The sequence below is a fragment of the Lissotriton vulgaris genome, chromosome 10 (genome assembly GCF_964263255.1).
Source record: "Lissotriton vulgaris chromosome 10, aLisVul1.2, whole genome shotgun sequence".
NCBI lineage: Eukaryota > Metazoa > Chordata > Amphibia > Caudata > Salamandridae > Lissotriton > Lissotriton vulgaris.
Genome location: NC_141698.1, coordinates 1,009,152,925 through 1,009,177,371, shown reverse-complemented (window position 1 = coordinate 1,009,177,371; position 24,447 = coordinate 1,009,152,925). Strand labels below are relative to the sequence as shown.

General features: G+C 46.9%; 1 protein-coding gene across 1 annotated transcript in view; it reads right to left on the bottom strand.

The window, feature by feature from the left end:
• Positions 1-24,447, bottom strand: part of ACP3 (acid phosphatase 3) — a 263,609-nt gene that overhangs the window by 100,380 nt on the left and 138,782 nt on the right. Inside the window, exon 7 of the mRNA XM_086942048.1 lies at positions 13,312-13,444. Within this exon, the coding sequence (XP_086798174.1) occupies positions 13,312-13,444 (133 nt within the window). The remainder of the gene's footprint in view (positions 1-13,311; positions 13,445-24,447) is intronic.

The window sequence follows — 24,447 nt, the reverse complement described above, 5'->3', positions numbered from 1 at the left end:
TCCTCCAATTGAGAAGCTGGTATTAGAAAGCAGGCCTCTTACACCAAGAGGCAGCTATTCAGCCACCAGACCACCCAACACACAAACGGGTGCACCCTTTAATCTTTTTTTAAATCTGTATCAGTAGGAGTTTGTCTCCGTGGTAGATGTGAATTATGCGCTGGTAAGAACTTTGTTTTTCTGTCACATTTTTAGTTTCTTCTGCAAAATTGGTCTCCGGTCCAGTTGGAGCACCCGGGGAACATGTTGATAGCAGACAGAGGTTTTTAGGTGTTTCTGTCTCTCCCCCCCCCCCCCCCCCCCTTCCCTCTGCCCGCAGCTCTCCTTCGTCTCTCGCCGTGGAGAACACACCTCAGCCCCAGGACGCAGAGAAGCCCCCCCCCCCCCCCCCCCCCCCCCCGAGCCAGGGTCGAGTCTGGCCTGGCCTGGCCTGCCCCGGATCAGGGTCCGAACCCGGAGGCGCAGCGGTGAACGCAAGTTTGAAGTCCCATCCCCTGGGTAAGTTCAGAGTGTGCTGTGCACCAGTCACATACTTAGATGCAGAAAACTCTTTCATGTGCTTTACATTTATTATTAAGGGATTCGAGGCACAGGATGAGTGCGGTTTGCTCAGCGAGTTAAGTCTAGAAAACAAACCTCCGGAGCCATGGCCTTAGATGCAACACCAAGGTCTCAATCACCAGTACGAACGGAACAAACATTATGTATGACAGAACGTGTCTATTTTTCACCATCTGTCGATTGCCAGCCTCTTTACTGCCGTAGTACTTTTGCTTTTTTTCTTTTACATGTAAAAATGTTACTGAATGAGTTACCCTAAATGCTTCCATGCATTGGGTCAAACGGACTTATGTTTTTTAGCAGGGTCTCGTTTTAAAAAAAAATTGTGACCAGCTTCGCAATTATGTTCGCAGGTCACTGGGGCTACACGTAATATTATGGAATTGGAATTTTGAGTCACGTTACTTTGTTGTTGATCTGAGGCATGAATTAGTTCACAGGGTTTCGTCTCTTCTTTGTATCTGGGTACCCCAATATGCAAGTTTTAAGACTTGGTTTCTGCAACTTGAGCCAAATTCTTACAGCAATCATGAGGCCTTCAGCCCTGGAATTATACTGATGGTAAACACGGACATAGAGTTGTTATTTAGGGGCGTGCGGGTTAGGCTTATCTGATGGTAGCTGTGCTAGTCAATTTTACATCTTGTCATTCCATATTCTCCCTAGACATGTAAAGTGTGTGTCTAGTTAGTTTAAATACCAAAATAGAAAAGTGAATACTAAGATACGGACAGTTGAGTGTGACGCGTCGTACAGACTCTGTAGAACAGGGATGCCTCTATCAGGGAGGCCCCTAAAAGGCAGGGGCACTGGGCCAGAGCCCACTTGGCCCATGCCTTAAAAAGTTTGTGTGCATATCTCACCTCCAGGACCATTCTTACAGACCTGACCGAGTGAGTGGCTCGATAAGATAGCAGGGCTCTCCCCAGGCCGGACAGGGCGACACACTGCTGGTAGGGTGCCTTAGAAGCATGTGCACTTGTAATCACGCCATTATTATTTTTGTAGTGCGCTGCCTCCTAGGACATTTGAAGGGTTTTGTTGGCAACAAAACGGGGAAAACGTACATTACCTGCAGGGAGGCGTTAATTCAGAGTAGGGAGTGCAGGGTGCAGAGCTGTGAGTGCAGGGTGCAGAGCTGTGAGTGCGCGCAGGTGCAGAGCTGTGAGTGTGTGCAGAGCTGTGAGTGTGTGCAGAGTGGTGTGTGCAGAGTGGTGTGTGCAGAGTGGTGTGTGCAGAGTGGTGTGTGCAGAGTGGTGTGTGCAGAGTGGTGTGTGCAGGGCTGTGAGTGCAGGTGCAGAGTGGTGTGTGCAGAGCTGTGAGTGCAGGTGCAAAATGGTGTGTGCTGTTGAGTGCAGAGCTGTGAGTGCAGGTGCAGAGTGGTGTGTGCAGAGCTGTGAGTGCAGGTGCAGAGTGGTGTGTGCTGTTGAGTGCAGAGCTGTGAGTGTGTGCAGAGTGGTGTGTGCAGCGTGGTGTGTGCTGTTGAGTGCAGACCTGTGAGCGCAGGTGCAGAGTGGTGTGTGATGTTGAGTGCAGAGCTGTGAGCGCAGGTGCAGAGTGGTGTGTGCTGTTGAGTGCAGAGCTGTGAGTGCAGGTGCAGAGTGGTGTGTGCTGTTGAGTGCAGAGCTGTGAGTGTGTGCAGAGTGGTGTGTGCAGCGTGGTGTGTGCTGTTGAGTGCAGAGCTGTGAGCGCAGGTGCAGAGTGGTGTGTGCTGTTGAGTGCAGAGCTGTGAGCGCAGGTGCAGAGTGGTGTGTGCTGTTGAGTGCAGAGCTGTGAGCGCAGGTGCAGAGTGGTGTGTGCTGTTGAGTGCAGAGCTGTGAGCGCACGTGCAGAGTGGTGTGTGCTGTTGAGTGCAGAGCTGTGAGCGCAGGTGCAGAGTGGTGTGTGCTGTTGAGTGCAGAGTTGTGAGCGCAGGTGCAGAGTGGTGTGTGCTGTTGAGTGCAGAGCTGTGAGCGCAGGTGCAGAGTGGTGTGTGCTGTTGAGTGCAGAGTTGTGAGCGCAGGTGCAGAGTGGTGTGTGCTGTTGAGTGCAGAGCTGTGAGCGCAGGTGCAGAGTGGTGTGTGCTGTTGAGTGCAGAGCTGTGAGCGCAGGTGCAGAGTGGTGTGTGCTGTTGAGTGCAGAGTTGTGAGCGCAGGTGCAGAGTGGTGTGTGCTGTTGAGTGCAGAGCTGTGAGCGCAGGTGCAGAGTGGTGTGTGCTGTTGAGTGCAGAGTTGTGAGAGCAGGTGCAGAGTGGTGTGTGCTGTTGAGTGCAGAGTTGTGAGCGCAGGTGCAGAGTGGTGTGTGCTGTTGAGTGCAGAGCTGTGAGCGCAGGTGCAGAGTGGTGTGTGCTGTTGAGTGCAGAGCTGTGAGTGCAGGTGCACAGCTGTGAGTGCAGGTGCAGAGCAGTGAGTGCAGGTGCAGAGCAGTGAGTGCAGGCGCAGAGCAGTGAGTGCAGACGCAGAGCAGTGAGTGCAGGTGCAGAGCAGTGAGTGCAGGTGCAGAGCAGTGAGTGCAGGTGCAGAGCAGTGAGTGCAGGTGCAGAGCAGTGAGTGCAGGTGCAGAGCAGTGAGTGCAGGTGCAGAGCAGTGAGTGCAGGTGCAGAGCGGTGAGTGCAGGTGCAGAGCGGTGAGTGCAGGTGCAGAGTGGTGTGTGCTGTTGAGTGCAGAGCTGTGAGTGCAGGTGCAGAGTGCTGTGTATTGGCAATGTAAATGACAATGCCATTTATTTATGATTTAAAGAAAAAAAAGAAATGTCATGAGCAATGCCAATAGCTCTACCTTTAATGATGCCGAGACCATTGCATTGTAAATGCTTGTTTAAACTGTGTTGAAAAACTGCAGCTTATAGTCACTGAAGGGCAGGGGTTAGTAGAAGCACTTTTCACTTGAAAAACATATAGGGTAATGCAATCGGCCATTCTTTCCTAGAAATACATATGAACAAAAATGTCAGCATGGAAACGTAGAGAAGACGTGGACTAACGGATAGAGCTGCCGACCTTTGAATGGGGGGGGAGGAGGTGTCGCATTCGAGTCATGGCTTTATCTCAAAGTCCCGCAATCCTAAACAAATCAGTTAATCTCTGTGCCTAAAAAAAATGAATCCGACATGTAATGTTATCTGGTGCTTATGGAAAGTCCATGGGCCAATTTCATGCTAGAGAAAGACTGCAAAAATAATACATTAGTAAATAAAGTGTTTTTAGGAGAAAATAATGTTTAAGGTGCATATTTGTTAGAAGTAGTACTGTCTGAAGCGTCTGCTCATACAGAAATACCGAAAATGCCTTGTCCGTAGTTTTTCATGGGCTGCCTCGGCAGTCCATGAGTTTGATATTCCAGTCAGAGTAGAGGGTGAAAAGGTCAGCAGAGGGCATCAATGCAACAATCTAAAGCTAAGAGATTGCACCGTTGATGTTAGTCACACGCTGGGAAAAGGTTGAACGGAAAGTACAGGCCATTTCTAGGCGGTTGGCCGCGTTGCCAGCTGAGGGAGTCTGTCACTTCACCAGCATAGCAGAAGTGTGAATGTGAACCGCGCAGGCCACGCAGCTCCATGTTGGCTCAACAAATGTCATTTATATGGCGCACGGAGAAGGCGAGCTCGGCGCCAGGAAACACAAGACAGGCACATTCCACAGTTTGCATTACCATAGGAGGGAGTGCTCTTCAATGGAACACAATTTCCTGAGAAGTTCCGGAGTGGTCAGTTAATGTGTATATGTTTTTTTTGTGATTTTCATTTTATCAAAGTCGTCTCAGGCTAACTCGGTCTCTCATCGTACCACGATAAAACAAGCAACACTGCTTCATTCACAGTGCTTTAAAATACAAAAACGTGGAAACAGCGCTATATATAACAAGGAAGAGTGGGGGTGAATGTGAAAACAACATGGGGTTGGGTGGGGAGATGAATACGAAAGGAATACAGAGAGGGCCGTTGGGACATGAAGGGAACATGGAGAACGTGGGAGGAGAGGAGGCGATGGGGACAAGTACACATGGCACTTGCAGAGACATTGCTTGGTCTCCAGCCGGGAGGAAGCATTGGTGTCTGATGAAGGGAAACACTGTGTTTGTGCTTGGAGGGTGGTGGGAGTGGGAAGCAAAAAAAACGAGAAAGACGGGAGCTGAGATAAAGGAGGAGGTGGACAAAGTTAAAGGATGTACGGAGAGAGAGGGACAGAGAGGAGGAAAGGTGGAAGGGAACACGGCCTGGGTGAAGCTGGCTGGGGAGGGGGTGGAGAAATCCGAGTAAGGCTGTGTGCGGGGAGAGAGAGGGGAGGTGCTGGAGCTGGGGAACAGATGGCCGCGGCCGTGAAGTGCAGGCGGGGGGCGGGGAGTAGAGCCTTTGAAGAGCCAGAGTCACGGCCTGCGGCCGTGAGTAAGTCAAGTGAATAATTAGGGGAGGAGAACTAGCAGGCTGATAGGCAGAAGGCTCAGGGAAGCTCGTGCACGAGGCATGCACTTCCCAAAATCCGCTTTTGGGGAGAGCCCTTGGCCTTAAGTAGGGGAGAGCCCTTGGCCTTAAGTAGTGGTTTAGATGCATTAGGGCTCTTTTTCCTATTCCTGCGGAATAGGAAAGGCGAGCCCTAAAACACAAGTTAGACTTGCAAGAGCAATTTTCCAAGTCTTCAAGCTTTCCACTTAAGGACTGCAATTCCTTGTGTGTTTTTTGAGTCTATTTGTCCTGCTTAGCAACTGTGTCCCCTATATCTGATATCCTTTGCTCGGCTGTTGCTTGCCGGATATCTAAATCTGAAATTATAGAATCTGTGTCCTCTAGTCTTGCTTCCAGTCTACTCACTAGATCAGCTTGGGAGGTTTTAATATCTCGCTCTTCCTGTAGGACCAACTGAAGTAGGACAACAAAAATGTTTTGTCCAGACCCTGAGGCTCTACCCCCAAAGTAATTTCCAAACCTGAGTAAATTGGGGGACGGAGGGGAGGGGTTAATGCTGTCTATGGAAGTAAACTCACTGTCTAATACCCCAAATACAAGCCAGTTGATTCCATGTTTGCAACTACTGATAAGCTTGCAAGCGGCAAGCTGTCCATTCTGTTCTCTTCAACAATGTTCTGATAATACTGAACCTGTTGAGCTAAAAGGGAATCCCTTTCCTTTTCCAGTGATAGCCAGGTGTTATTTGAATTGAGGGCAGTCTTGTTTTGATATTTCAACCTGGGTCTTCTGGGTCTCCTGGGTGGAGGGGGGATCAATTGCGAAGAACTTGATGAAACACATGGTGGAGTATCCCCCCTTTTCCAATCCTTGTAGATATTGGATACTGAGTCTCACTCACAAGACTTGTCTGCCCTGTTTTGTGATTTTTCCTAGGGGGGAGCGGGCGGAGTCGGTTTTAATGTCGTCAACCTGTAAGCTGTCTTCCACCGTCTTACAATTGTGTCTTGCCTCAAGTAGGTCAATCTTCTCCATTCCTTGAGAGTTTAAGTCTGTACCCCGGGTTTGCTCAGCAAACTGCTGTGAGATTGCCCTTTCATTCTGTCCCATTTGCTGAGCACAGGTCTCCCCCTTAGATTTTTATCTCTCACTTTCTCTGCCCCTCAATGGATTTCTGTCTCTTTCCCTCAAGAACCTTGTGACTTTGCTTCACCTACAAGATCCATAGCTTGCTGTTCTGGGGGTCTTAATTCTTTCAAAATGTGGGTTTTTACTCTGGAGAGGGAGCTAGCTTGAAAAGGCCTTGGCTTTCACACCAAAGGCTTCCTTTTCAGCATTTCAATTTACTGTGAGGCATAAAAGTGGGCGCAGGGAGGTGCATACACACATCAGGGCTAAATGAACCCAGCAAGAGTTTTCAAAGAAGGGGAGGAGATTTTTTTACTTAGAAGCTAAAACAAGAAAAAAACACAACAAGCATTTGCAATGCAATAGGTCTCGCATTTACGCAAGTTTGAGCTATTGGCATTGTAAATGACAATGCCTTTTTTTTCTTTTTTTGATTTGTAAAACCAAAAGAAAAAAGGCATTGTCATTTACAATGCAAATAGCTTAAACTCACGTAAATGCGAGACCTATTGCATTGCAAATGCTTGTTTTTAGCAGATATGAGCCTTTCATTTATCATCAACATGGACAAGAGGCCAATATGCTCCAACATAAGCCAAGCCCTATGTACCACCTACTGCAGGCAGGTAGATGTGCAATTGCATTGCTACACTGAGTAATAACATTGCTACAAATAGCATTTACGTCTGTACCACACAACTGATATGTTGTGGAACATTGGCAGGTCCTTTGCAAAGGTTAGTCAACTTTTAGTTGCCTGCTGCAGTAGTCAAAAATTAAACCGGTAGAGGGGGAAGCTTTTGCTCCCAGTATGCGTGATAAAATAGTGAAATGGTGAAATTAGACTACAACACAACGTGCTAAATTACACCATATAATTAGCCTTTTTTCCCCGAAATTTAGGGACACACACCACTATGTGTTTCTATGTCACTGCAATATTCCAGTGGTGCAGCACATAATCCAAGGGTCCTTGCTGCATAGTCACCCCCACCCCAGTATTTGGCTCTTAAATGCTGCATAGCTCTAGTAGCCTTGATTAATGGTAAATGAGATTACCATTGCAAAACACCCGGCCACGTACACAACTTGAACAAAATAAAGTGTGTAAAGTAGGCACAGGATCTCCTCAGGGTGGCCTCAACCTTTAACAGTCCCCTACCTAATGCACATTTGAAGTAGTGATAACATGACATTCACAGGTCCTGACACCACTGAACTCCGTTACAATTCTCTCCATGCTCCCTTAAAAAAATGTACTTCTATTTATTAGTCTTATTCCTAACATGAATCAAATAAGGAAACTTTCCCCATTAACGAAATCCAATTCATAAGATGGATGTGCAAGGAAGAGGGTCCCTTTAAACAAAGGCAACAAAGCCATATCAGAGGCCCCCTCGCCGCCCCATCACATCTTTGTAGCGGCTAGTGAGCTGCGACATTTCAGTGCGCTACAAAATATCACAAATAACCTATATTGGGGGGGCATGGCTTGAAGGGGGGTGCAGAGTTCGGGTTGGCTGAAGCGGGGGGGGGGGGGTGGTCTGTAGACTCTACCTGCGCAGACCCCTGCTCAGAGCCCTCTCCCCCTCGGCCTGGGACGGTGAAGATGACAATCCGAGGCCAGGGGTGACGTCCGGGGTCAGAGGGCGAAGGTCACCGCACAGACCGAGGATCCTTCCACCCCTGCAGCTGCTGGAGCCGAGGAAGAGGCCGGAGTGACGGCATTCACTGCTGCTGCTGTCTCTGCCCCCGCTGACCCGGAAGAGGAAATCACCCGATTTCCGGCCTGAGAACGACTGAAAGAGAGAACGGACCAGCCGTGAATGTGCCCTTAGGATGAGGTTTGACCTCAGCGTCTGGCAGTGTGTACAGAGCTGGGTTCAATGTGTCACTGATGTCAGACACCGAGCCACGACCCTGGAAAGAAACCTCATCACGAGCAGCATCCCTAACATCTTCACTGGCAAAACCACCATTGGACACATTTACTGGAAACAGAGGCTGAAGCATGTCTGTAGATGAAACGTCACCTTCCATAAACAAGCACGGAACTGCACCACAGAGGAGCCGGCGCGCGGACCAGAGGAGCGGGGACAAGTGAGCGAGAAGACACGCTGAGATGAGGTAGGAGATGTGTGTGTGTGTAAGCGCCGGGGGTTCTGTGTGTGCGTGTGTGTATGCTCGCGGGGGGGAGGGAGGGCTGTATGTATGTATGTGTGTGTATGCGCGGCGGGGGGGGGGGGGGGGGGGTTGAGCTGTATGTGTGTTGTGAAGAGCCTGCCAGAATCGGAGCGCGTGTTCATGCGCGCGACCTGATCCGATTCCGGCAGGTTGCGTGCGCGTAACAGCCTCTTGTCCGCTCTGCCTAGTCCTTGAAAGCAAAAAGCCTGAAACGATCACAAAAGACTCGCTCTGCAACAGCAGGCCTTTGGCCTGCAATCGCAGGGCGAGACCTAAAAAGGGGACCCTTTCTCTTTTTCGTTCCATTTTGTACAACAAATGTGGGTTTCAGAATAAAGTACACGTGTCGTTTTTGCCCATAATTATCATGTCAAATGGTGTGTGACTCAAGCTCTCATCCTGCTCCCCCTGCTATAGAAATCACATTGCCAACAAGATCAAACAAGGTCTAGGCTGTCTCTGAGTCATCTTACCTTTTGGCCAGTAGCGACTGATACTGATGGGAGTGATGGGGGGAGAGGGAATGAAAATATATATATTTTTTAATTTAAATCCCACTTACCTGGAATGGTGCCGGCTGCAACCTCTAGCCGGTCCAATTCATCTTCCTTGAGTCAGGCAGAAGGAAGCACCTGGCTCCCAGGCTCCCCACAGTGAATCACAAGGCTGCACTGCAGCATTGTGATTGGTCTAAGTGCTGTGGTTCGCCACTCAGACAGGGGCTGGGGACTTGGGCAAGCTCTCCACCCAGGCTGTAATGCGGTCTGGGTGGAGAACTTGCAAAGCGTGCATGACGCTTTGGTCCGCCCAAGAGGGGACGCTTTGGCTGGCCCAAGAGAGACGGCCAAAGCGGCATGCACACTCACAAAGTGCACTCGCCACTCCTCTACCTTTGGTGCTCTGATGTCCCGGAGCCCAGCTCCGCCCAAACTGAGCCACTGCAGTAGGAGAAATAAAATTATAATAATGCTGCGTTAGTATCCTTTTATTTTTCCTCTTTCAACTGCTCGGAGAGCAGTGGGGCGACGCTCCTCTGCCTTAGTAGAGGAGCTGCTGCTGCTTTTCGCAGCTCTTGCCACGCTCACAGTACTACCCTCAGCAACCTCCCAGCAATCTCCCTTACTATGTGCATCCAATCCTCCAACTAGCTGATAACTTCTGTAGTGTAACAGATAGTGTAGTGTAACAGATATATCCAAGGCTGCTTAACAAGCTCATTTAAACTCCACTTCACTATGTGGTTGTCAGTACTGCAAAAGAAAGCAGCTGCAGCCGCTACCTGCTCCTTCTGGTTCGGAGGACCTGTCGGGGACGTACTTTCCCGTCATTCTCCCTGCCAGCCGGTACATGCAATGGTGCAGGAACAATTCTCAGAGTGGGGGTGCTGCTATAAATGTTACATCACTGAAGTCATAAGGGCACTGACTAATCCAAGGTTTACAGAAGGAACAAGTGTTACAATTAAGCAAGCGAGAGTGGTAGGGGAGTAGTAGTATGTCCTGTGGCACATTTTAGAGTGCATTGTCCCGAATATATAACTAAAGCATTGTGTGGTGTAGTACTGCATTTACAACTAGCACATTTTCCACTGAAATGATCTTGTGAAAGGGCCACTAAAGTCGCATCAGACATGCAGTTCTACTCCTAAATATATATGGCGTAGAAACAATAACCTGTGGAAATCAAGTTTCAGCGCATATTTATCCTTTACCTGAAGTGTCTTTTGTTTGTTTTGATCCTCTTGAAATTTTTGTTTCAATCAAACTTAAGAATTGCAAAAAAGCAGCAGGCCTTATCCGATAAGTTTCCTTACTGCTGATATATTTTAAAATATTTCTATGGTTAATTTCCAATAAATCTGACCTTGCCAACAAAAGCCTTTTACACCGACTGCAGATTGTGCAGAATGCTGCAGCGCGCTTTGTCCTGGCCCTCCCCAAATCCTCTTCCGCTACTGTGGCCAGGAAAGACCTTCATTGGCTTCCTGTCCAGCACAGAATTTCCTTTAAAATTCTATGTCTGGCCTACAGAGCATTGACAGAAGGTCCCTCAAGTGCCATGGGCTCTCTTCTTTCGCGCTATGTTCCTACAAGAGACCTTCGCTCTGCGGGACTCTGTCAACTTGTTGTGCCCCGCTTCAAACTTGCTAGATGGGGAGCCAGAGCCTTCTCTGTGGTTGCCCCTCAGCTTCGAAATTCCATCCCTATTGAAATAAAAACTCTTCCCTCAATAGAGTCATTTAAAAAGGCTCTTAAAACTTTCTTCTTCAAGAGGGCTTACCTATGAGATAATGCTGCAGAGTGGGGTCTTAACCTCCACATTTGATTTAGGCGCCTTGACGCCCATTGGGCTAAGTTTGCGCAATATAAAAACCACTTCATTCATTCATTCTTTTCATGCTCCCTGCACCCCAACAAGAATGTCACTTGGTTCAGAACACAAATGTTCATCACCATGCAGTTAGAGTAAGGAAAAGTAAACACCAATCACCATGTAAAAGAATAAGCAGCAGTTTGTCAGAAGACATTGTCAGACGTACATTTGACCTGTTTTTGAACCTACAGCAAATCCAACAAGATATTAACCAAATGTAAAGGCCTCTTTCTTGTCTACTCTTCTCTTGACCTCTTGCAAGGTTTCTTGCACCCCAATTTCCAGCACCGCGCGGTAAATGTGACTGCAAACCTCAAGCAAGAGCAATTTGTGCTTTACTCTAAACAGAGTTGGTCATTGCCCAAAGGGGCCACCGACACTAATATTTGGGGACCAGCACTTTTATTTCTTTTTCAGACATATTCCGAGAGCAAGAAAGGGAAAGACACACAAAGGGAACAGGAAGAAGATAAAGACGAAAAAAACATCACAGAGGAAAAGAGCAGGAATATGCAAGAGTGAGAGAAAGAGGCAGGAAGTGTCTGGTAGAGGATTAAAGAAGCATGAGGGAGATTCAAATATATGCAGTCTTGGCGTTCGGCACACTGATATTTAATTGTGCTGGCCGCATGCAAGCAGAGCTTTGAGCACTGGCATTAATTCTTTGACAAATTAAGCTTTGAAATAGACGCTGGTGCAAAAACCTCTGTAGCTACTGTTTGCACCAACACCAGAGTCTGATGTACCCTCTTTGTATGGTTTTGGGCGAGCCAGTCTGCATAAATACCTATTTCAGAAAATATCTGATAAGCAAACAGGCTTGCACAATACTACTCTGTGATTCGCTTTATAGAGCACTTCCTACATTGCACCGATACATGCAAACCCAGGATTTTCTAAACATTATAGGGTGTGGGGGCTTCACAACTTATTATATTTCAATTACCTTAAAGAGGTCGCTTTCATCTATCCAATTAATCCTCCTCTAGTATTCAAGCTGTGTCAGACACTTTGAAATTCACGCGTATTTTAAGTTTAAGGACTGCAAATCTGCAAATATAATTGGGTAAATTGCCCTGGACTTTAATGTGTACAGCAGCCCTATTACATGGCTCGATTCACAAAGACAGTCGAAGAGCTACTCATATTCGCTCAAACCTATATTACAGGCAAATTTCAGACTTTATTGGAATTCCCAACGAATTCTAAGCGTACTCCTCGGAACCTGTTATTGTCAATTAATCAGTCAATCAAAACATTTATAGAGCGCACTACTCACCCCTGAGGGTCTCAAGGCGCAGCTACTGATTGAACAGGCAGGACTTCAGAAGTCTCTTGAAGGTCAGCAGGTCCTGGGTCTGTCGCAGGTGGATGGGGAGAGTGTTCCATGTCTTGGCGGAGAGGTGGGAGAATGATCTGCCGCCAGTGGTCGTTCGGCAGATGCGTTGGATGGTGGCGAGGGCGAGGTCAGCGGACCGAAGCTGGCGGTTCAGGGTGTAGAAGGTGAGTCGTTCGTTGAGGTATGCTGGTCCAGTGGTGTGGAGTGCGTTGTGGGCTTGGGTGAGGAGCTCGAAGGTGATCCTCTTGTTGACCGGGAGCCAGTGCGTCTCTCAGGTGGGGTGTGATGTGGCTTTGGCGAAGGATTCCGAGAATGAGACGTGCTGAGGTGTTTTGTATGTGTTGGAGTCTTTTCTGGAGTTTGACTGTGGTTCCCTCGTAGAGGGCGTTGCCGTAATCCAGCCTGCTGCTGACGAGGGCTTGGGTGACCATCCTTCTGGTTTCGCTGGAGATTCATCTGTAGATCTTGTGGAGAATGCGGAGGGTGTTGAAGCAGGAGGAGGAGAAAGTGTTGACTTGCTGGATCATGGAGAGCGTTGAGTCCAGGATGAAATCCAGGTTGCGTGCGTGGTTGGAGGGTGTCGGGGCAGCTCCCAACTTGGCCAGCCACCAGAAATCGTCCCACGTGGAGGGGGTGGAGCCCGAGGATGAGGACCTCCATCTTGTCAGAGTTCAGTTTCAGACGGCTCATCTTTATCCACTCTGCGACGGCCTTCATTCCCTTGTGGGGGTTGGATTTGGCAGTGGCTGGGTCCTTGGTGAGGGAGAGGATCATTTGGTTGTCGTTGGCGTACGAGATGATGTTAGCGAGTGGTGACATGTAGATGTTGAAAAGGGTCGGGCTGAGGGATGATCCTTGGGGTACGCCACAGGTGATCGTGGTGGCTTCGGATCTGAAAGTGGGAGGCGGACTCTCTGGGTCCTGCCAGTGAGGAAGGAGGTGATCCAGTCCAGGGTTTTGTCGAGGTAAGTAAAAAATGCTTTTAAATGTATGTTGTGTGCGTGTTTGCAGGTGAGAGTGTGTTTATGTATGTGTAAGTATGTGCGTGTGCGTGTGTGTGTGTGTGTGTGTGTGTGTGAAAGTGGAGGTCAAAAGGCATGTGCTGTCACTTGCGCTTCCCCTGGCATTTTGGTGAATTGACCTCGATGTGTGAACTCTTACTAGCATTTGGGAAATACCTACCTCATGCCATGTTCAGGAGCAATATCTCGATAAGATATCATTTACATTTTCCATTCCTTCACGATAATTGTCTTACTGAGACATAGCGTATGATCCCCTTATAGTTGACAGTCCAGTGTATTTCACTAGTTTTACACAAATACATGGAACATGCAATAACTTACCTCCTTGTAAGCGTGATTTCTCTTCTTGCTTGTAAAGACCAAATAAGGCCTTCAATATGATATGTGAGACTTTTAATAACGTGGCCCGAACTTCCGGAGTGGTCCACGTTGGTAAAGTAAGATTGTGTATTTCCTGCAAGAAGACAATAATTATTTTTGAGCTGTTCACCCATAAGTCTTTAGGACTATTTGCCACAGTAGAAAGAGTGACATAGAAACTTTAAAATATGTAACATTTTATTAAAGGCTTTTTCATGGTTGCATGTCTTTTTTGTCTGGTAACAATAGTTGAACCACAATGGAAGCAGTCACATGTTGGCATATATAGTGAAATTCTTTTTTTTTTACATTTCTTCAAGTCGTTTAACATTTACAAAAAATAAACCCTATTTGGAGCATTTCATATGTTTTCACCAAAGGATGTAGTGCATGATTCACAAAGAATGCTCATACATCTGTACTCACACACATACTCCTAGAGACAGTTGCAGATTTGCCAGTTTGGAAACTCACAAACATTGCCTGTAGTAAGCCTGGAAATCTGTGCCAGTCACAACCTCCCAATGTGTACTACCAGGAATGTTATGTAACATTTGCTATTATTCTGATGAGGAGCTGTACACACGGTACAATTGTGTAATGCTGAAATTAGGCAGCTTCAAATTGTTGTGTTTGTTTTCTTCTTTAACTTCACAGGGAAAATATGTTTGCCTTGCCACAAACCTTGAGTTGTGCCATTCCCTTTATGACCTTTGAAGAGGAATTACTCTAGCTCTTTGCGGATGTAAATCACCAAACATTTACTGTAGGAAAAGGTCAGTGATGAGGTTGTGAATATTCACAAACTCACAAGCTTGTAGGCAATCACAAACTCTATTGGCAAACCACGCAGTGTCCACACCACCAGTGCTTAATTTGAGCCGGTGGTTTCCGGTGCTCGGCACCTGCACCTGATTGTCAGCAATGGCTATAGTTACAGTCCGCCACATGGAGGCGCTGTCTTTTTAAATTAAATCAATAATGCCAGTCTCTCATGCCATTATTATAGCTTTATGCAGCTCAAAATAGTCTGATAGTCTGAATTGCCACACTTGTAGGAGTGTGATGGTTTGGTGTATCTTGGTTCTGCTATTGGCAGTGCTAGTGGGGTATGGGTGGTGCAGGTTGCACTGGCCCTCTGAAAAGGGCCAACCACCTCTTGTGAGGGTTTCACTACTGCATAATTGTACACAGTTGTGGCATACAAGTATATTAATAATATGGCTGGCTGATTAAGAATACACTTCTATTTTGAAACATTTTTGCAAGTCATTAGTATGTTCACTGCTTTTGTTCTGTTGATTGGATCACAGAAGTCTTAACACATTGCAGGAGGCCTACAAGGAGACCCATATATATGACAACAAACGGAAATCCACTCACATGGAAAACACATAGAGCAGGGTCGTCAAGTCTGGAGAATGGTAACACCTTTGGCCACAAGTGAAAGAAGCATTGGCAAACCCAATAGGTCTTGTGTTAGCCTAGCCTCTTGACTTGCTTGTTTTGTAAGGACTTTTGCAAACCTTTATTGGTGGAGGGTCTGCCAGGCCCTCATAAATGTAAAAAAACATTGAGGCATAGGAATCTAAGCAGGCATATTAGATGTATGATTTTAGTAAAATCAAAATTCTCGGCCAGCACTAGACCTAAAAAGAGGAAAGGCCTGTTTCCCTTTTCAGCAGAACGTTGTGAAAAACTTCAACTTGTCACCCCAAAAATTTGATAAGCACTAAGCGGCCGATCCCGATCTGGGTCGGAAATCACTCCGACCGAGCCGGATCCGGGGGGTTTTCCGACCGATCCGGACTCCTGCAGTCCAATCGAGCGAGTACGATGCAGCCGTATGTTGTCGGACTCGTTTCGGTCGGACTCCCATTGAAGTTAATGGGAGCCGGTCGTACAACGCATACATGGGCTCCAATTGACTGAATGGGTACGTTCCGGACAAGTGCGCCCTCTACAGTGTGTACGTGTCGGTGTCATCCGCACCGTACATAGCTGTGTTGGGGAGACCCATGGGTCTGAGCCGTAAGGCTGCGGGTAACACGGGGTCCGATGTGGACCCCCAAAGTCCAGCTCCAGGAGCTCTTGTGAGCCGGAAGCTCCGACTCAATCCGGCTGTCCGAAACGCGCATCGTACTGGCTCGGTTGGAATTCGCCTCCATTGAGTGCCACGGTTAGCTTACGGCCGAGATGTACGGAGCGGTTCGGACCTGGAAACGATTCGGCCGGAGATTTCGCACTTGTTCGCATCGTACTTCGTCGTCTGGACCCGTGAACGAACCGGACGGAAATTTAGCCTACGAATCCAACCCGCTAAACCTGAACCCGATACGGAGCCCATCCGACTGAGATCGGAATCGGCCCCTTAATGTTAATAAAGTCACACTTTATCCTTAACCTTCCGAACCGTTGCGGAATGAGAAAAATATATTTTGAAAAAACCCTGGTTTTTAATCTATTCTCACTAAAATATTACAGATATTACTGTTTACTCTGTCTGTCTAACCAAAGGCTTCTCTCGCAGGAAGATAGAGATCAGCAGTAAATAAACTGCAATACAATACAGTGAATGAATGAATCATATCAAAACAGGCTTAGATGCATTCAAAATAAAAATAAAACAAAATAATTGACTCCAGTAGCAGTATAAAAGATTTAATTACAAGGTTTTCGGAAAAGATGTGGTCATATTTGAAAAGGCCAGTCTGGTGGTTCAGTTGACTAATGTATCCACTACTGGGATCTGTGTTTGACCTTATGGTCACAGATTCAAATCCCAGCCTGCTCAGCCTTTCATCCTTCCGAGATTGATGAAATTAGTGCCATTGATTCGGGTAACAATAAGCATCTAATAATAATAATAGTGCCAAGGGGTTTTCTTGGGGGTAAGCGTTGCACTCTCTGAATGGGATTGTTATATGAACGAAGGGGTGGCCCCCAATGTTGCTTTCCCCTGCTTGATGGCTCAGAGGTTTCATGATGACATGAAGATAGAGAGGTCAACCTAGAAGCTGGGGAACAGGATCTGGGGAGTCTATGTTTGAGTCTCGGCAGGGAAACTCAACATCTTGTGGTTCTGGGCAATTCACTTAATCTCCAGTGCCTAACAAAATAAACGTGTCCGTCTGTCACGCAACTGGTGCTCATGTAAAGGGCTCTGACACCTTCGGGTCTAGTTCCTACTATATAAAACTAAAAAAAAAATATATATATATATGTGCAGGCATGGCTGCTGATGCAAAGTATATAGGACACGGACACGTGTGCAACGGGACAGTAGCAGGCAGGGGAAATCAGTGGGGCAGCAGTGGGGAGAATAGAAAATAAAAATAAACAAAACTTACCTGCAGCCTGACATTCGCCGCCTCTTCAGCTCCGATGCTCACACAGACTCTAAAACTCCTGTGCGCCAATCCAGACACTTCTCTCATGTTGGTATTACCCATGAGAGAAGCGCAGGGATTGGGCAGAGCGGGCTGGTTCCACGCTCCAGCAAGGACTGGGAGCCTGTGCTCCTGAACCTGTCGATATCTCTAAGCAATAGCCGGAAATATCAAAGTGCAATTGTCGGTTTGGCAGGCCGTGGAGGGCCGGCCAAACCAACATGCGCACTGGCAGTACTCTGAGTCCACCACGCCTCCTGCACCTGATGGCCACCCCCTCCCCCCAAGACTCAGCTGCGGGAGTAAAATCAAATTATAATAAAGCAGCTTTATAACTGCTTTATTTTCATTTTATTTTACATACATCTGCTGGTTCCAGGAGCCGCCCCTGCTTGAACAGGATGAGCTCCTTTACCAATAAGTATGTGACATAAAGTGCAAACCTAGCTACAAAGCAATGATGCATGATGGTGGTTTTATAGTGGAGAAAAGCAGAAAGATTAGTGATAGGGAGGTGAATAATATGTAAAGGGGCTGGGGAAACAGTAAATAAGGGAAGGGGTAAGCTGCGCTTATAAGGGAGTGTTGTAATAGTAAGGGGCGCAGAACCGTGGTTTCTGATACAATGGCAATAAGAATGCATTTTCTTGTTCTAATACAAAGTTTGGTGGCTTATGTCGGTATTGCTTTGATGGTTGCTAAGGTGTATTTGGAAATATCCTTTAATATGTTTTCGAAAGGGAGGAACCAAAATATGGATTTGTTTAATAAAAGTATCATCCTTGAAAGATTGCTTTCATTTCTTTAAACACTAAACAATAAAGAAACTGCAGGTAATCCTAGCAGAAAACATTGTATTCAAACATTTAATAATATCGGGCAACATATTCTAAGCAAATGTGATAAAAAAAAGTCCAACACTTAAGTACTGATCCTGCCAGTAAAAAGCTCCCTAACTAAACGCTGCGGCCGCAACACAAAAACACATCTTGTTAAGAATTGTGGATAAAACAGTTGCCGCAACATATATAACCACTAGAGAGCAGTACTCGGTAAGAGGTTTTGGTAGTTAATCGGCATAATAGACATAGCTAGAAAGGGATACAAGTTGACTACAAAGCCAATTGGAATTAAAATATATTTTTAAAGACATAAGTAACCCTGGGCGTAGGGCTATGCTACGCTTGCGTAGTTTGTGCTACTACGCGCTACGCGAATTGCACGTAGCACAGTGCAAAAACACGTAGCGTGCAATTTTTGCTTGCTCGCGGTCCTCAACGTCAAGATGGCGACCGCGAGCGAGCAAAATGACATCCCAGCGAGACTTTTTCCTCGTTCGCGATCAGCAACATCAAGTTGTCGGTCGCGAGCGTGGAAAATAAACCTCCCGGCTAGATTCTCAACGCGGGGAGGTCAGGTTTCTCATTGCGAGTGGTCGCGTATGCTCGTGACCGCTCGCAATGAGAAACTACCAGTCCGCGTTGAGAAAACTCCTGCTCGAGTACAAATCTACTCGAGCGTCAGAAAACGCCCGCTTGCACTGTGCAAGATGCCATTTGCAATGATTGCACAGTGCGGACAAGCATCCGGCACTGTGCAATCAGTGCGAACAGCATTTTCCCTACCACACTACGCAGTTCGTGTAGCTTGCGTAGTACAAAGCGCACTTCGTGTAGCTTGCGTAGTGCGAAGTGCACTTTGCGTAGCTACCCGTAGTGCGACTACGCGAACTACGCCCAGGGTTAGACATAGGAAAGGCCACAGCATTGAATTTGTTTTGGCGCAGTGGGCAATCTGCGAGACTTAGGCAAAACTAATATTAAGAGGAAAAAAATAAGAGAATCTTAACAAAATTACAAGAGTGAAGATGAGGGAGGGGAAGTGTCAAAGCGACTGAGGACATGGAGGTAGGGATTGAGGCAGAGGCAGGCAACTGGAGCAACAGACATGCTGTGGCCCTGATTACTAGTGGCCCCTTGTTTTCTGACCCCTGCGTAAGTCCCTGTTTCCACAGGGATTGGATGGACCTGTTTGGTCATAATAACTGCATCTGGCAATTACAAGATGTTTCAAATATCTCCCCCTTCGTTACATTTCAGTCCGTTAAACCTGCTGAAATTTAAAAGGGGAAAAGTGGATAGTATTTACTGTACCATGCAAATTTTAGTGCAGTAATCACCAAAATCTGCAAGTTATTCCCCAGAAAGTCGTAATAAGTGCTATTTATTGCACCTGCTAAATATCATACCGCAGAGTATCGTTTTTTATCGGGTGCGATATAAAATCAACTGGATTATGACAAACTACAAACCAGGCCCTACATAAAGTTGAGGTCATTGCGACATGTGGTCAATATTTCTTCTTTCTAGTTTTTAACTTGCAAATGAGACATAACATGCAGAACTGGTATTTAACTTACTGAATTCCACAAGTTTTGCCCTTTTAGAGACCATTGCTACTGATAAAGTTTGGTAGGTCTGACCTGCTGGGATCTATTGGAGAAAACGTACTGATACAATGAAATAAATGCCCAGTGGCTTGAAAGTTACCAGAAGTAAACGACCAACAATGGTTAGCATAAAACAAGTATAACAAATCAAAGGTTATCTCAAACACTGTGCTTCATGTCAAACAAGTCACGTGAACAGTTGTATACTGCCATCACAAAGATTTCAGGAATATATACAGGCATATGCATCAAAGTAAATACCGGGAGCAAATGGGCAGATTCTCAGAATCTGCCCCTTTGCTCCCGGTATTTTTGCATTTGGGATGCATCATCCCAAATGCAAAAATCGCAATTTAAGGAATCTCTAAATTGAGATTCCTTAAATTGCGATTGCATTTAAGGAATCCCAAATTGAGATTCCTTAAATGCAATGCATGAAAGTAAAAAAAAATAGCGAATTCGCTAATAGGAGTAGCAAATTACCATGAAGTTGAACTTCATGGTAATTTGCTAAAACTTTGAAAAAAGCACTTTTGTGCATTTTTCAAAGTTTCATGTTGTGCACACACATGCCCGTAGGGCATGTGTGTGTGCAACATAAGTGCAGAGATCAATTTCAGGGGTGCAACGGGGTGTCATTTTCACACCCTTGCACCCTTGAAATTGCATGAGCAATTTGCGAGTACTAATCTCCAATTCATTTCAGGAATGAATGGGACAGCATTCCTTAATGGCGACTAGCAATTTGCGAGTAGCAATTAAGGAATGTTTAGGAATCGCTATTTTAATAGCGATTCCTACATGCATAGGCTTTTGCTATTCCTAAATAGCGATTCCTTAAAAATCGCTATTTAGGAATAGCAAAAGGCTACGTTGATGCATCTGCCAGATAGTTCTTTTAATACAGTTCGACAAGTCCCAAACGACTCGAAAAGCTGAGGTTTAGGATAATTATAAAACTTTTCATTCAGATTTTGTGAAGTAGCACGCACAAAGGAGGCAGCCCTGTTCCTTTTTGCCTCTGTGCATCGATGGATGGGTGTGCCAAGCCTTTAGGGCAAGTCACTTTCTTTTGCACTGGGTTATGTACTAACTAATGCTCTAATGCAGAGGGTTCCGACTTTGGCCTTTACGAGCCAGATCGATTCCAGATTCTCAGGATATCCACATAGCATACATTTACATGCATTAATCTAAATTGGATCCACTTATGTAGTCAGTAGTTATCCTGGGCTTCTCAGCAATTAAACAGGGCAAAGCCTTATCCCATTAGGAACTTGGATGTATCTGCAAAATGTCTACAACACCCATCCATGGAGCTTGGGAGCTTCCCACCAATCATCTAGTGCTTGATTTAGTAACATCAATAAGTGAAAGAATAACAGTCCTCTTGATTCATTCATCGTCACTAACAGCATTCTCTATGCGGCAGGTCAAAACTTGAATGGTGGCCCTTCTTTATAAAACATTCCGCCCTGAGAAAGACCCGGTGCTATTTTTGAACAGATGGTCGAATGGTGGGCGTGTGAATGTAGCAGATTGCTTGGAAATAAACTAAATGTCTTGACAGTAACTTCTGTGTTCTTCCATTCTGTTTTGATCTTATCTTATGGTTTTGCCCATTTTTTGAATGTATGCATATAGCACAGAGCACTTCGAGACTAAGGGTCATATGTATCATACAAATTCGCATTCGCGAATGCGAATTTGCTAAATGGGATGTATGAATGAAAATCCGGTTCAAAATAAGGAATCGCAAAATTTGCGATTCCTTATTTTGCAATTGCATTTAAGGAATTGCAAATTTTGCGATTCCTTAAATGCAATGTATGAAGCTAAAAAAAATTGCTAATTGACCCTAAGGAATCGCAAATTACCACCAACTTCAAGTTGGTGGTAACTTCCGAATTTATTGAAAATGCCAATTTTGGCATTTTTCAAAGTGCCATGTGACGCACATACATGCCCTTAGGGCATGTATGTGCATCACATGTGCACCCATACTTATTTCAGGGGTGCAGCAGGGTGTCCTTTGGACACCCCTGCACCCTTGAAATTATTCTCAATTTGCGATTAGCAAATTGCAAATCCCAAATTGAGAATAAATTCCCATTCCTTCCTATGGGCTTGGAGGCCCATAGAAATGAATGGGAAAGTATTCCTTAATTGCGAATTCGCAATTTGCAAATTCGCAATTAAGGAATATAAAGAAATTGCAAAACAATTGCGATTTTCTTGATACATACCAATTAGCGAGTCTGAAATAGCGATTTCTTAAAAATCGCTATTACAGAATCGCTAATTGGCATCTTGATACATATGGCCCTAAGCACTGCAACATCTGCACACATTTTAAGGTTGTGTTTAATATCTATGATGTTGTTACGACATGCTGTTAGAGGGGCCGCTCAGTCATGGTCTCATCTTCCTCTGGGAATTGATTTGCTCCTAGGACGGGTGTGCATTTGTGGGCATTGGTCGTGCCGGCAACGTGAGGACTGCACAGCCGCAGGAGAGTTAGGTGCCTATCTTTCTCTTCAATCCATTCACATTATTACCTTGGAAACTTCTTGTTAGACCTGTCAGCTCTAGGGTGGTCTTTCCCTGTATTTTTTTGTCCTTGCCACATTTTTCACACCTACTTTTTGTTGGCTTTAGGACTCTGGGTACCCTCCCATTGCTAATCAATGCCAGGGTGCAGGTGCTCTCTTCCCCCAACATGGCTGCCACTGACCCCTGCTACTGCAGCGTGGTCTGATTAGGTGCACTCTAGTAGCCAGGAGCTGGATGGAACCCTTAAACAATGTTGCCATACCAGCCTGCCAGCCTGCCCATAGCTAGAATGAGGGAAGCTCCTGGAACCTTCCAGAATAGGGGAGGCACCAACTGCCACTGCCAACTGACACTATATAAGGAAAAGGAGGGAAACTTTCTAGTCAGTTGGGGCATCACTGACCTGGGGAACCCACACAGGAGTTTTAGGCGGGAGGGCCAAGTGAGGAACCTATGCTACTGGGAGTGACAGGATTTAGGTGCTGCCTCTTAAGCTGGGTGAGGTGTCCTAAGCTAGCCCCAGTGGTAGGGAACCCCAGGGACCATCTGCATTACTGAAGAGAAATTCTTCAAGCCTTCAACTCATCCCCCCCCCCCAGTAACTTCAAGAAACAAGCAACCAAGGGCGCAGAGCCATCCAAGCGCCAAGAAGACTGCTTTCTGGGACCAGGTACTGGGCTGTGCTGCCCTGCACATTCCCTGCCTACAATTGGGCCGACCTGTATTCCCCTGACTGTACTGTGTGCCCAGCGCTGTAAATTGCTCCCAGCCTGCTCCTCCCTGCCCAGCGCTGTGTCAGAGACTGCCCAGACTGGAAGTCGCTATTGCCCTGAGCCCTGCAGTGCCCCGTGGAGTGCCCCCACATCGAGTGCCTCGAGCGCTCTCGGCGCAGTGCTGTCCCCTTGCACCCGTAGCACTCAGGGAGTCAAGAGCACTGCCCCGGTTGACTCACCGCCACGTCGAGGAATCCCCCCCCTCGGCGGCCCCCGTATGCCAGGAGAGGGCTGCCGGAATCCTCAATAGGCCGCGTTGGGCCGGAAATCACCCTCTGCTTTGAGCCCCGGCGCCCGGGTGGAGAACGGCCCCGTATGCCAGGAGAGGGCCGCCGCATCGCGCACGATAGGCCGCGCTAGGCCTGAAGCCTCTGAGGTCTGTGTCACGTGGCGGGAGCGCCGCCGCGTCACCGGCCGCGCCCCCGCCACAGCCGCGCAGTCAATGGCTGCCTGCCGAGCCCCGGCACTCGGGGAAGCCCCATCTCGTTGCGGAGGGGGTCGTGGAGTCAGGAAGCCCCCTCCGTTCTGCGCCGCATGCAGCCCCTGCCTCGTCCCCAGCGCCGGTGCCCTGAAGCTGAGCCTGCACCGCGCTGGGACGAGTGAGGCCACGAGAGGGTTGGAACCCCCTCTCCTCCCTTGAAACCGGCGCAAGGGCCCTGGAGGGCCGAAGAAGTGAGGTAACCCCCTGGGGAGGAGGGCGGTAGGCCGGGAGAGGCCCGAGGTCGCCCCTCCCCCGGGGTTCTCTGAGACTGGGCCCTGTTGGCCTCCCCCCCCCCCCTTCGACTGTGCCTCAAGAGAATGGAGGTTGAAGCCCGAAATGTTATAGTGCACTGTATCTACAAGCCTGAATTGTTCCTAGTGCACCATATTTACAAGCCTGAAATGTTTATCATGCACCATATTTACAAGCCTGAAATGTTTATCGTGCACCGTATTTACAAGTCTGAAATGTTTATCGTGCACCGTATTTACAAGCCTGAAATGTTATAGTGCACCGTATCTACAAGCCTGAATTGTTCATAATGCACCATATTTACAAGCCTGAAATGAGAGGGAGATTCACTTCACTGTACTGAATTTTATTGCAGAGGTGGGCTTCCATAGTATTCTGATGATCTGATCTAGGTTGCAAGCCGACCGGAATTCACAAGAAGAAAGGCTTGTCACAAATGATTAAAGGTTGTGTTCTTTGGAGTTCCTTGTTGGACTGATAAGTACTTGCCGATATGTTTTATTACCTTTAAGGAAAAGCGTCCATGAGAGGTTTGATGTGATATTTAAACGCATTACTATAGTTGCTTCTTGTAGGATCCTCCAGGTTAATACAGTTACCCCGTTGCCTGTCAGAGAGTTTGATACGACAGGCGGGGTTAGCTAATGTTTCACTGCTAGATGAGCTGGTTATTATTCTAATGAAATGTTCACCATTTCATAGGAAATGTAACCTGAACGTGATTCATGAAATGTCTCAATGAAATGCTTACCTGAAATGCTGATGAATTAATAATGCAACGCTCTATTTGAAAGCCTATATAAAAGATCTTGATTCTTTCAAATACAACTACTGGTGTGGTCTCCATTATTGCGCCACTGTGTGTTTCATTGGATGTGTGTGTCAAGTAGCTGCTTTACACGCAAGCCCCTGGCTGCCTTCCTGCTCGAGCCATGCTAGCCCCTTAATTGCTGGTGATCCCAGGTCTTACACTTCTTTTGGGCACTCCAGTCCCTTTCTTGTGCACAATATGGCTCCATTCTCTGCCTGTTGTGCTTATGAAAAAGGACTTTTTACAATATCGGTCGGAATTTCCTCTGATCGACACTGCTGTGGAAACGGGACCGACTGACCTAAGGTCGGCGGTCCCGACCACCTCATTACGATGCGACCGCATGAGTTACGGCTGTAAGCCGGCCATAGAACAAGCTCCCATAGGGA